This window comes from Fringilla coelebs (genome assembly GCF_963513975.1).
Source record: "Fringilla coelebs genome assembly, chromosome: 5".
Lineage (NCBI taxonomy): Eukaryota > Metazoa > Chordata > Aves > Passeriformes > Fringillidae > Fringilla > Fringilla coelebs.
The window spans coordinates 63,977,554-63,990,035 of record NC_140033.1 but is presented as its reverse complement, the minus strand read 5'-3'; the positions used below and the strand labels follow the sequence as shown (position 1 = coordinate 63,990,035).

Genomic DNA, 12,482 nt, shown 5'->3' with positions numbered 1-12,482 from the left:
TGGTAGGGTCACTGAGAGTTCCTTAGCTCAGTTTCCTGCTCCTTCAGCTGGGCCTGTTTTGTGGCTTTGATAGGATTAAGGAAACATTTACATTGATGTTTTAGGAGCATTTTCACACTGCTCCTTTACCCAGCTCAAAGAGCAGCATAAATCCAGAGGATTAAGCCAGGGATTTATGGGAAGTTGTAGTGTAAGATGAGTTTGGTGCACCTGGCTCTCCTTTTCTCCTCTGTGGATAAGGATCCTGAAGCGGTGTGATACAGGGGATACAGAAGTGAGCCTGGCATTCCTTCCTGAACTTTTAGGTCTCTAGAAGCTTTGAAATTATTGTTTCCAAATATTAAAAGGAAATTATAGTCTCCTGTGGAGGAATGTAGTATTTCTGTCAATTGATCCTATCAGGTATTTTTCTTCAGAGGACATTTTGGCATTTTTCTGCCACTTTTCAATAGCAAAACGACACGCATTCAAGAAAATTTTTATTTTCCTGGAAATTATAGTGCTCTGTTTTTAACAAATGGAAAGGGGAAAATACAATTCTCTGCCACTTAGTTTCATTGAAAAATAAAGAAAATTGTTAAATAACCAAAATTATAATTTCCAAACTCTTTGAGTGATCATTTATGCTGATGAAAGCGATTTAGTTGGAACTACATACATAGCCTATTGTAGGGTTTTCTGCAATTACTTCAGTGTAAAATTGCCAGAGTTTGAAATTCTTTACTTAAGTTAAAACTGTTTCATATATCCTTTTGTGCCACAGTGTATTAATCTACAAAGGCTGAGATTATGCCTGTACTCTTTTGTCAGGCGAGATTCCAGCTGAAACTGAAATCAAGCGGTATTATTACTGAGAAAATATTGTGCTATCAAAGCCAAAAAGGGAAAAAAATAGCAGGAGGAATTACAATGTTCAGCAATGAGATGACTGGATACTCCACTATTCCAAAGCTACTCTTGTGATTGAGATGTATTGTGTTTTTAATCCAATGTGTATCATTTTAATTACTGTAAGAGTAACTTTGGATTTGCTCTGCCAACACATAATTATTCAGCTGGCTCTGTGGATACAGAGTGTTCACAGGAATAAAGACTTGCAGTGTGCACTGGACTGATGTCACCCAGATCTCTCTGTCAGGGGAGAGTGGTGTGGTTTTCTCATCATCAGGTGATTGGGCACCACCTGGGAAAGGCAGGATCTGTCATCCAGGGTTCCTCCATTCTGCAGGTATTTGATGAGAAGGCAGAGGAGGCTCCCAGATGTCTCTGTTGTCCATCAGGAGGGCTGTGTGTGACAGGAGGAAGCGAGGCATCCTTACACACCTCTGGCTCCTGCAAGGGAGGCTCTCCTGTCTTACTCCTGATACATCCCTCAGTGTCAGGATTTCGTGGTGTACTTCTGGAAGTGTGAGAATTGTAACCAGATCATCTGCTTGGAGATTGGTTGTTTTGTGTTCTGTATTACTTTCTCAAAATATGTTTTGCTATTGAGTAGAGAAAAAAAAAATCAGAGTTCTTGATTAGGTGCGTGTGGGATTAACCATTTTTAATACAACTTGTGACTCTCATCCAGGGGCATTTTCAAGAGACATTTTGATTAACCAAGAGTAGGTAATTTAAAGTATTAAAAAAAAGAACAAGAACAACAAACCCCCAAAAAATCTATGCATCCATGTGTGCAAATGAGCATTAATATCTTGCCATACTAGTGAGAAAGTTAGGTCAGCTGAATTTTGAAGTTTAAACATTTAATATTCTATTAGACTGAGTAATTGAATGTTTGGAAGATGGGGGAGGAGGACTTTTGGGATTTTTTTGTCATTCCTATTAAAATAAAACCTTAATTATTTGCTGTTTTTTTCTTTGAAATTCATCTATATGCTTGTAACTATATTTGTTTTTCACTGTCATTTCTTGGTTCAGAATTTATGAGAATGTACAACTAGGTATTTTTGTAACATAACAGCAGTCATAAATTTGATCTTTAAGTTGGTGTAATCCACATTGCTTTGTACTAGATGGAAAGTTTAATCATTTCAATATGATCACTTGGATTAATTAAAGCTAAGAATATCATCTGCAGTTTTATTTTCTTAGTCATAGGTCAACTTCTTGGCTTTTTCCAAGTCCCTGCTGTACCATTCTTGTAGCACCAAGGGGATCCTAAAGAGTCTTAGAGAGTTAATGACGGCTGTGCTCAGCAAAGGCTTTTTGGCATGCACCTGCAAGGCTGCCACAGTGCAGAAGAGAAGAGGCAATTGTTCCACTCTGATTGATTTTGTTATGAGTTCCCAGTGCAGAGATCAGAAGTTGGGTCACTGTCTCTTTCATCCCTAGATTCTTGTGATACCATTTTAATTACGCTGGAATTGAGGCCCAGAGAGACAAAGGCAGAGCACAGAAGCCCCTTTTCTCCATTGTTTCCATGACAAGCAGGGGCAGTTTTGTGGTCTCTGTGTTTGTGTTGCAAAGATCCAGGAATCACAGTCATTTTAATGAGGTGCTCTGTAGAATTTCTCTGTCCTTGTACCAGGATGGGATAAGCCCAGAGTTCTTGCAGAACCACCACAAAGTCACATTACTTGGCAGATTGTCTTGGCTGTATTATTTTTTTCTCTTGTTCACTGCACAAGTAAAATGAGCAGATAACTTTGTGTATAAGGATGGTTTATTCTGTTCTGAGCTGTGTTTTCCTACAGCTGAGGAATATTCCTAGTTCAGGGTTTGTTTGGGGTTTTTGTGCTGCTTCTCATTAACACCCAAGTCTTTTATGTGGAGGTACTTGAACCTCAGTAGTTTTATCTGCTTATTCTTTTAGCTGGGGAATTATTTTGAGACTTTTTGTAGTTGGTCATATGCAGGAAAATTCAGAGTATTTTTACCCCAAATTTTGCAGCTTCTTTGCTCTTTTCTTTTCAGGTATGTTTTTTGCTGTTTTTATCCTGTTTTTATCAGGTATGCTTTTTGCTGAACTCAGATCTTTTAAAAGTAAATGGGAAAGTTTGCCTTACCATATGTGTTTTGATGAATCTTTCCTACAATTATTTCCTGCAATTGGATTCCTGCAGCAAAGCCAGTCAGATCAAAATTTGAGACTTAATCAAGTTGTCTGTGAAGCAAGAGAAACGTGTAAAGAAATAAATTTTCTTACCTACAGCAGTAGCAAGATTAGATAGATGAAGCAATGGGATGTGGTTTCCTGTTTAATTTTTACATTCAAATATTTAGCTGTGTGTTAGAAGTTCAGCAAGATGCTTCAATGACTTATAGTTAATAAGTATATATGTTATTTTTCTGCTTTGGCTGCAGGCTACTGACTCATATAATTTGGTCAAGTATATTTTTCTCTCCCTTGCCCTTTCCCTCCACCACACCCTGCTAAGCAACAGTTTCTTGTGGTTTGTTTTTTTGGTTTTTTTTAATTAATATGAAACAAGGTATTGCTAATGTGAAAAACTGCTGTTCTCTTTGTGGTTGTATGTCAAAGAGTTTTACAGCAACTTCTGTGAGCCAGAGACAAGTTTGATAAGAGGATCCACATTTACACCTGAAAGAATTTTCTACCAAGGTCATTGACTTAGAAACAAAGAAAGAAAGAAGGATAAATAAGAGAAACCTGCAGCTGTCTATTCCAATAAACACTCTGTTTGTCCTTCCTGGCCAATGAGTAAACTCCAAACTCAGGAGTTTTGTAGGAATGTATAAAAAGCATGCATGCTATAATAAAACAGGGTTTGAAGCCTTCTGAAAGTGGAGCATTGCTTTGTATTGTCACCATCTCAACTAGTAAATTGTTTGTTCTGGGTGTAATTTCTCACCAAAGCCTTGACACAGATTTGCATCTGGAAAAGCAGAAGAATAGCCAGGCAGGTACCCAAAGGAAGCCTTGCTTTGGGGAATGCACTCTATCCCTGCTGTTGAGGAGTCTCCACTGGCTGGCAGTGGCAGGAAGGATTTGGAGTAGCATGGAGCAGAAAACCTGCAGATTATTGTGTCCTGCTGGTTATTTCTCCCTCCTCCTTTAGAATCTTCCTGCCTGTGGTGTTGTAAGTGATGACATGCTGAGAGCTGTGGGCACTCAATCTGTGTGTGTTTTGAAACAAGGAGGTCTTGCCTTTGATGACAGTGTTGCAGCTGCAGCTTTATGAACTGTTTTACCAGCAGCTGCCCTGAATTTTGCTGTGGTAGCTTGGCTTCAAACACCAAACTTGAGGTTTTTCAGTAAAATGTTACTGCCAGAAAAGACATTGAGTTCAATCTTGTCAATACTGAAGAAGTCCAGTAGTAAATGTGGGCTCAAAATTTTCTGTCTGAATAGTAGGACGTTAATTTTGTATTCCCTGAACCTTAATGTATAAATGCTTATCCTAATGCATATATATTGCCACAGATTTAATGCTAAATTTATCACAGATTTGCTGCAGGCTGGTTTTCCTCATTTAATTTCTTTGTGTGAATCCATCAACTGTAACTTACAATGGTAATTTTAGAAAGATACCTGTATTTCATGTATTATCACCTCTGCCCATGACTTCTAGAATGTCCTTTTTCATCCTGTCACATCTTAAAGTTTCCTTGAAATGAAAACCTGGCTGTTGAATCAAGTGTTCCTCAAAACCAAGAGGTGGGATTTTTCTCCTGCTGCTTCTATTTACCAAATTCCAGTGTGTTGTTAGGGGACACTTGGCTTTAGAGGTTGTGACAGTGTCAAAATTTCACAGGAACCTCTAGATAATCATGGTGCAACTGCAGTCTCCTTGATATCTAGGTAGATTAATTACAGTCTGACTCATTATGTTATTTGTAGCTTCAGCTTTCCATAGAACACAGTTTTTTCACCTCCCAGCCTAAAGCAGTGATTCTCTGCCATGTGTTATCAACCAGCTGTTACCTTTCTTAGAGGGAAGGCAGCTGTGCACCTGCTGAGCCTTCTGTTTGAAGGATGATATTAGATATAGATGTTCAGAAAGCACCCATGGCAATGGAGCAGCAGTCATACAACTGTGGTTTCACAGTCATGCACATTATAAGGGTATTTTTTTTTCCAATTTGTATGCACTGCAAACACTTATGATGCAATTATTATTTCTGTTTTACATACTTATTCACAGATAATGCAAAATACATATTCACAGTAATAAAAAAATATTGTTCTGATTAATGTCTGTGTTTGCTGTTTGCTTTTCAGTTAGGCTTAATGAATCCAGTTCTGTAGATATCATCTGGGCACTGTAAGGCAATTCTGTGAGCATGACTCAACATGAGCCCATCAGATAACATTATTTTTATTTGGCTGGATAACAATAGCAATTTTTATGTGTAGGAAGGTTGTTGCTGCTTTTAACCAAGCGTGGTTACTGTGGATTAATTTGGAACATGTTTGCATACTGACAAATGAAACAGATCTGTGATACCAGATCTGTCACCCAGCCCTGCACTCAGGGCTTTTCAGGAAGCATAGTCTGATAGTCTTCAGGCATTTTCCTGGAAAGGTGGCAATTTGGGCTTATGAAGCTCCACAGAAGCCCTGTGTAATCTCTGCCAAGTCATTTGTAGCTGTATTAAATCAGGATGTGATAGTGCCCAAGACTGATTTGGTTACTTAAAGCAGTTGGAGATTAGGAGAAAGCTATTAAGGACTTCTACACTCTGTGAGCATTCAGGCTCTGACAAGCCTGGATAGAAATCAGTCTGAGCCACTTATAAATCCTTTGTTTAGGTGCTGTTGTAAAGTTCTAGTTCTCTTTTTTCATATCAGAGGAAGTGATCTGATGAATTTGACCACATTGTGGTTATTCTGCTTGTGCCTGCCTTGTGGAAACTGTAATCCATTGTGTTTCAGAAGCTGTTTAGGCATTTGCCAGGGCCAAATATAAACTGTTTGTCAGTCAGAGATTTTGAAGACACTGTTTGCATGTGTTTCTGTATGTTTGTTTTAAGAAGCTTGATCCCGTGACTTAAAACCACAACAATCAGATTGCTGGACCAATCAGCAATTACAGCTGCAATTATGGAAACTCCTATTTTTAGTGTATGGCTATAGTCTATAAATAATTTTAAAAAAAGAAGAAGCCCCAGGTTTGTAACCTGTTAAGTAGGTAGGTCGCTGCAGAGATTTCTCATGTGCTAATGCATATAAATACTCATTATTCTTTCTGTGGGCTTAGAAAATTCCTATTTTCCACCTTCTGCAGTAGTCTGAGCAGATGCTGCAACGGATTTTAGTTCTTTTTGCACTTGATCTAATTTCCTTGATTGAAAGCAAATTTCTTTCTTGTTATTATATAAAGAAAAGTTAGTGTTTTCTTACATTCCTGGGTCCAGCTGGGAGACAGTGGAGATTCTGAGAGGTTTGACAGGCTGTTTTCCCACCACCTTCAGCAAACCAGGCAAATCTGTTTTAAAGATGTGTCCAACATATGGTATTATTTTAATGATCAAATTCTGAGCATAAAATCCTTAAGGTTTAGAAGTTGCAGCATTATTTATTTAAAGGGGGAAAAAACCCAAACATTTTCACATGGCAATATAATTTATTAAACATCACTCTTTCCTAGAGGTTGTCTTCAACACTGATGACTTTCTAATGTGTAGGAGATACTGTATAAATTACAGCCATGAAGAACCTTGTTTTTATATACTTAGTAAGTGTTATCAATAGCAGAAATTCACAGGTGGACAGACAAAAATGTCCTGTCCTGGGATTAACTCTAAAATAAGCTCTGCTGCACATATGTACCATATGGATCTGTTTTCCTTCTCATCCATTATAGATATGAGAGGAAGTAGTTCATTGTTTCTTCATCCAACTCTCAGATTTGCAGGTTCCTCAAGGTAATAATTTTTCTATATGGCTTGTTTAATGTGCTAGGGAATTTTTTAATGCCTTCTGTTGAATCTGTGGGAAGTAGTTCATGTTAGTGCACCAAGAAAGAGTTCTGAACCCATAGTTTTACTAGAAAATATTAGGATGTGGCTGAATTTCTGCAGCTACAGAACCTTTCAGGATCGTGTCAGGCTCATTCACTGGAGTGGGTTAGTTGTGGGGGGACAAAAACCCAAACAAAACCTGTCTATATATCATAGAAATTGTACAAAGCAAAGCCCTTGTCTTTGAATTTTCCTCAAAGAGGAACATTGGCCAATCAAGCCCTGAAAAGAGATTGATGAGTGTTTAATTACACTGCAAGGGTCTGTTGGGCTGTGTTTGTTGGATGATATCCAGTACAGTGGAATCTTTGCACTAAGGTGCAATAGTGCTTTTCACCATCAATTGGGCCAGCAGGAGCCTGCAAAAGTTAAGGTTTTGATCATACATTAAAAGCCATTATTTTTCCAAAACACTTTGCCTCCAAAAATATTTAGAAAGTATCATGTATTTAAAATGCAAAACAATTTATTCACTTAGAATTGAAGTTCAGACCATTGCTCAGAAAGACCATAGCTGTAATTTATAGCTCAGACTGATGCCAAAATCATTTAAAAATAATTACCTATTGTTAGGTAATTATTGTTAGGTACAGATGTACAGGTAATTGGGAGAAACAGAAATACCTAAAGGCAAATTCAGTTGCAACATCAATGGCTGACTCTAAGCAAGAAGATGTGTTATATCTGGATTCCCTGCTCCAGGAGCAACCCAGTGTGTTTTTAACATGTTGTTGTTTTCAGACAAGTCCCTGCACAGAGGAGGAAGTGCCACTGACAAAATTTTTTAGCAAATTATTTATATACATGAACAAATCGAGCATCACTCTAATTTCTGCCTTACACTTAAGTAATGTATATTCCTGATTCCACTGATTTCAAAGGGACTTAAATTTGCTCCTCTAGTCCCTAATAAGTAAGTATAGAAGTATTTAGAAAAGCTATCTGTCATCATCAGTGTTTTTACTGGTGTGCTGCTCTCCATGGACACATCCATCTAAGTGTTGATCAAACAGTGCTAAGTCAGAGCTATAGAATAAAATGAAAAATTATTCCAGTCTTTTCAAGTAGAAATAGGAATTTTCAGTTTAGTCTTATATTCATTTACTTCCAAAAAGATGTTTAACTAAATTATAAAAAAATGTAGCCTGAAGTAGGCCTGTCATCATTCTTCAATTTCTATTTTCTTTCTCAGAAAGAGAAAGGTTTTTTAGTTAGTAAATTTATATAATACAAAACCATTCAGACAAATAGAAAATGGAAATCAGTTTGTTTGCAAACAGCAAACCGACAAAGCTTTAGTATATTTATCAGCAATTAAAATACAAAGAGCAATTAAGACTAAATTAACTAGGGCAAACTACTTTACCAGTTATTAAAACAAAGCTTCAATTGTTTTACCTCTGGTGTCAAAATGTCCCCTTTCTATTGAACATTCATCAGAGAGGGGACAGGAAATGTATAAAAATGCTTATACTGCAAGTCCTTTGAAAAATATGAAATTATGCCAGATGGATGTCTGTGAATAATTACCTGTGGCTAATAAATATTTAACTTCAAAGAAATGCCTTGGTGATGAATCCTATTCAAGAGCCAACCAGCAGCTACTTGTAAACACTAAATAAATGGAAATCCTTATAATCAGTCCCTTAAATCCACCTTCAGAACCCATTCTCTTCACACACCCATCTCTGTGTTTTCAGTTCTCCAAAACATTCATTTTGCATTTGAAATTTTCCTGTCTTTGCATTAACATGGTTTTCTTTGAGTAACAAGGATCCTTTTGAGGATTTTAAGTCTTCTCCCACTGCCCCTTCCTCCTGTATGGATGAACTTAAGTGTAAATATCACAGCTGGGATAGTTCCTATATGAACTTCTTTGCATTTTTCCTGAAAACATAACAGGACTCAAACCCTTATTTTTGATTTTATGATGTTAGGGAAATTGCTCTGCTTCACATATGTGGCATTATTTTTTATTTCTTTTATGTGTGATCAACTACAAAAACACCAGTAATAAAAGTCCAATTAAAAGCTTTCTTCCTCAACATCTTTGCTCTTTTTCTTTTTTTTTATCTCTGGTCATTGTATTTGTTGGATTTCATAATAAAAAGATTGCAGTTTTTACTCATGTTAGTATCACAGAGCCAGTGTAATGAGCTGAACTGCTACTAAATACATTAATCCTCCAATTATCATTCAAAGTACAGGTAAATTTTTCAATATGTGTTTGAATAAATGTAGCTATTATTCCTACAGCTGAAAATACATTAGGTATTGGGAAGTTGTGTTATCTGAGAGATAATTTTGAAAAATACACTTTTAAACAGTCATATTTATACAGATGGGAAAACTGAACAGCCATATTTAACATGAATTTTGTTTTCTTCACTTTCCTGGGTGAACTTCAGGCCATAGTGAGATTAATAAGAAAATACACCTTTGGTGTATCTGAATTTTAGGTTAAGCACTGAAACATACGAGATGAAATCCTGATCTCACCATAAATCTATGGTGAGATCAGGATTTCATCTCATATGTTTCAGTGCTCAACCTAAAATTATATTTTCCATGTGCTATTTTGTTAGTTACTAGAAAGGGAGAGTATAATTCTGACATACAACAATTATTTATAGAGTTCTGGCTGGGTTTCTCCTCTAGTAATTTAAGTATTTAAATAAGCTGGTGAGTATTTATTAGAGGAAGATGAGTATGAATGCCATGTAAACAAACCTATTTGCAAGTAGATATTGCAAGGGGAAGGTATGAAAGATGTGCATGCTGAGTTGTTTGTGTAAGAAACTAATTTCTACTTCAGGCATCACTCATGTAGACTTTCTCCCCATTTCACAGAGAATTTGAAAGGTAAGATAAATCTAGGACAACGTAGAGCTAAGAATGGTGGTTAACTTTGGTTTGGTTTGAGCTGTGGGTGGCTGAAGTGATGCAGGGGGGAACTTAAAGTGATGGTTTGACTTAAAGTGAAATAGAGCAGGCTGGGGTAGAAACATTCTCCTGGTGGTAATACAGTGCCTTTTATTTTCCTTTTTTTTCCATTTCCCAAGTCAAATTCTTGCATCTGCTCAGCAGTTCTGCTGGGGTTTGTGCCTTCAGGTCATGCCTTGCATCCTGGCTGGCCTGTGGGTGTGACTGAGGTGAGACCCCACTTCTGAGGGTGTGTCATCCAGGCATCTTTGGCCAGGAACAGTGTGGAAATGCACTTAGAGCTGAAAAGTGGACTGAGGCTTTAAAGAGAGGAGAACAAACAGCACTGAGTGTGTTGGACGGTCCTGCAAGACTCTGGTCATTTTTGGTGAATGAAATGTCTGAAGGATAGTGGGAATTTAAGGAGTGGAATTCAAGAAGTGTTTTTTTCAAATCTCATATATCCACTTTCTCAGCAGGATGCATACAAATGCATAGAGGAACAACCTCTGGTTCTTAAGGAAAAAAATAAAATCTGTACAGAGTAAAAATATGCTGTTGGGTAACTTAAAATGATGAAGTTCTGGAACATTAAAGCTTTGATAAAATTAAAGCTCCACCAACTAGACACAGTTTAAAGAATTTGGGAACTTTGAACTAATAGATTTCATGAAATGAGAGAGAAATGTTGATGACTAGCAATCACACCAGTGACAGTAGGGTGTAGGAAAATGCCCTTGGCAGATCTGAACCAACTTGATGCATTTTTCAGCATCTATAGAATAAGAGCAGTTGGGTTGGGTTGGTTGTGTGAATGCTCCAGCCCAAATATGTGATTCATACCAATTACATTTGCATGAAAGTCACATTTAAATTTGCCAAATGTCTGTTTATGTTTGTTTAAATCATGAGGTCATTCCATGAAATTAACAGGACCTAGAAATATAGAGAGAAGGCTGTTTGGAAAAGTGAGATTTAAAATATCTTATAAATTTTCCTATTTTGTTGTATATTATGCAAGCAGGAGCACAGCAATGTGGAGGCACTCTTCAAGAAAGCTCTGTCTATTGCTAACAGTTTATTAAGCAATATATTATATAACAAAGCTTCATTTGTTTCTATTTCCCAGCCAAGCCAATTTTCCCATTAACAAGCATGTTCTCCTTCTGAATACATTCAAAAGTACCATTTTCAAAGACAGCATCATTGCTTCTCTTTTTGTATTATATGAAGATCCCAAGTCTTTCTGGTTTGTCATCTTTTTGTCATTTACTGCAGCATTGAAGATTTTTAGAATGTCCTGCTCAAGGCAATGCATATTCATAAACTGAGCAAACAAGGGGGAACTGAATTCTCAAGTTTTATGTTATTGTATTTACATAAATGTTTAACAAGCAATAAACTTTACTTATGCACAAATGGAGACTACCAACTAACCACTTGAGTTCAACAAAGACTCCTCAAATGTGTACTTAATTCATTTGAGACTTTTAAAATCTTGCTCAAGCCTGAAGAAATTCTGGGTTTTTTGTGCTGCAGCCAATCACTACACACATTAAACATTTACTTTAGTACTTGGTGAAATAAATTTAATCCTATACAATTTGAGATTGCAGCCTTGGTAAAGAAATTGAGCAGCAGCACATCAGAGCACACATCTGGTGAGCTACCCTGGTGCCTTTAAAGCATAATTTGCAAGGAAAGGCTGCATGAAAAGAAAATGGAGAGTTTAGCCAAAGCTTATGGTCAAAGCTCAATACAGAATTGTCTAGGAGTATAATGATATAACATGCAATAAAAGGAAATCACCAAAATTCACTTTCATGCTGAGCTTCTCCAATTACTATACCTACTAGAAGCATAATGACATAATGTGAGAATTATATTAATTAGAGAAAGAGGTATCTCATGTTCTTTCTTAGCATGCAACAGATGATATTATGTGAACTGTGCTCTGTCTGGCCATTCATTCCCCAAAGAAATATGGATCACAAGCAAAAAAAAAAAAAAAAAAAAAAGCAAGCTTTCCCAAGCAAAATGTTTTGGCCCAGAAGATAACAAAGGAGGCAAGATACTTTTCAAATCAGAGAAAATGCATCAGCACAACAAAGTAGGGGTTTTTTTGTTACATTGTTCCACACTCTTCCAGAAACAACTTCTTTAGAGATTAGTTTGCTGTTCCTTCCATTTTCTTGTCAGTAGCAGCTGTTACTTGAATATATGAAGAACAGACTTTTCTGACATTTATTTGAACTAGATCTGCTTTAAAATCTGTTGTAAATCAGTGGGCCAGGTTCTCATCAGGCCGTGTATGGAGCCCTAATGCCTGCTTTTGCAGAGAGATGCAACATTTTGAACAGCTGAAGGTTTGCAGAAGTAGAAAGAGAGGCAGACTGGGTGGGATGGGGCTCTGAGCAACCTGGTCCAGTGGGAGATGCCCCTGCCCATGGCAGGGGATTGCAACTGGATGATCTTTAAAGTCCCTTCCAAACCAAACCATCCTGTGATTCTGTGCTTCTATTATTAAAGGAGAGTTTTATGATTGTGGGTGTTTAGAAAATACGTGTGTTTTCTGCTGGTGGCTAGATTTGATACATTCATCTCTGTTGAAACAAATTGCCAAAATATTC

General features: G+C 37.1%; 1 protein-coding gene across 3 annotated transcripts in view; it reads left to right on the top strand.

Moving 5' to 3' along the window:
* The window catches only part of CCDC91 (coiled-coil domain containing 91), a 114,393-nt gene that overhangs the window by 99,257 nt on the left and 2,654 nt on the right, over window positions 1–12,482 (top strand). Inside the window, exon 13 of one of the 3 annotated variants that reach the window (XM_084206023.1) lies at window positions 3,488–3,548. The exons of the other annotated variants lie outside the window; for them this stretch is intronic. Coding sequence (XP_084062149.1) covers window positions 3,488–3,526 — 39 coding nt within the window. The 3' untranslated portion in view covers window positions 3,527–3,548. Of the gene's footprint in view, window positions 1–3,487; window positions 3,549–12,482 lie in introns of those variants that run through there. 3 annotated transcript variants of the gene reach the window in all.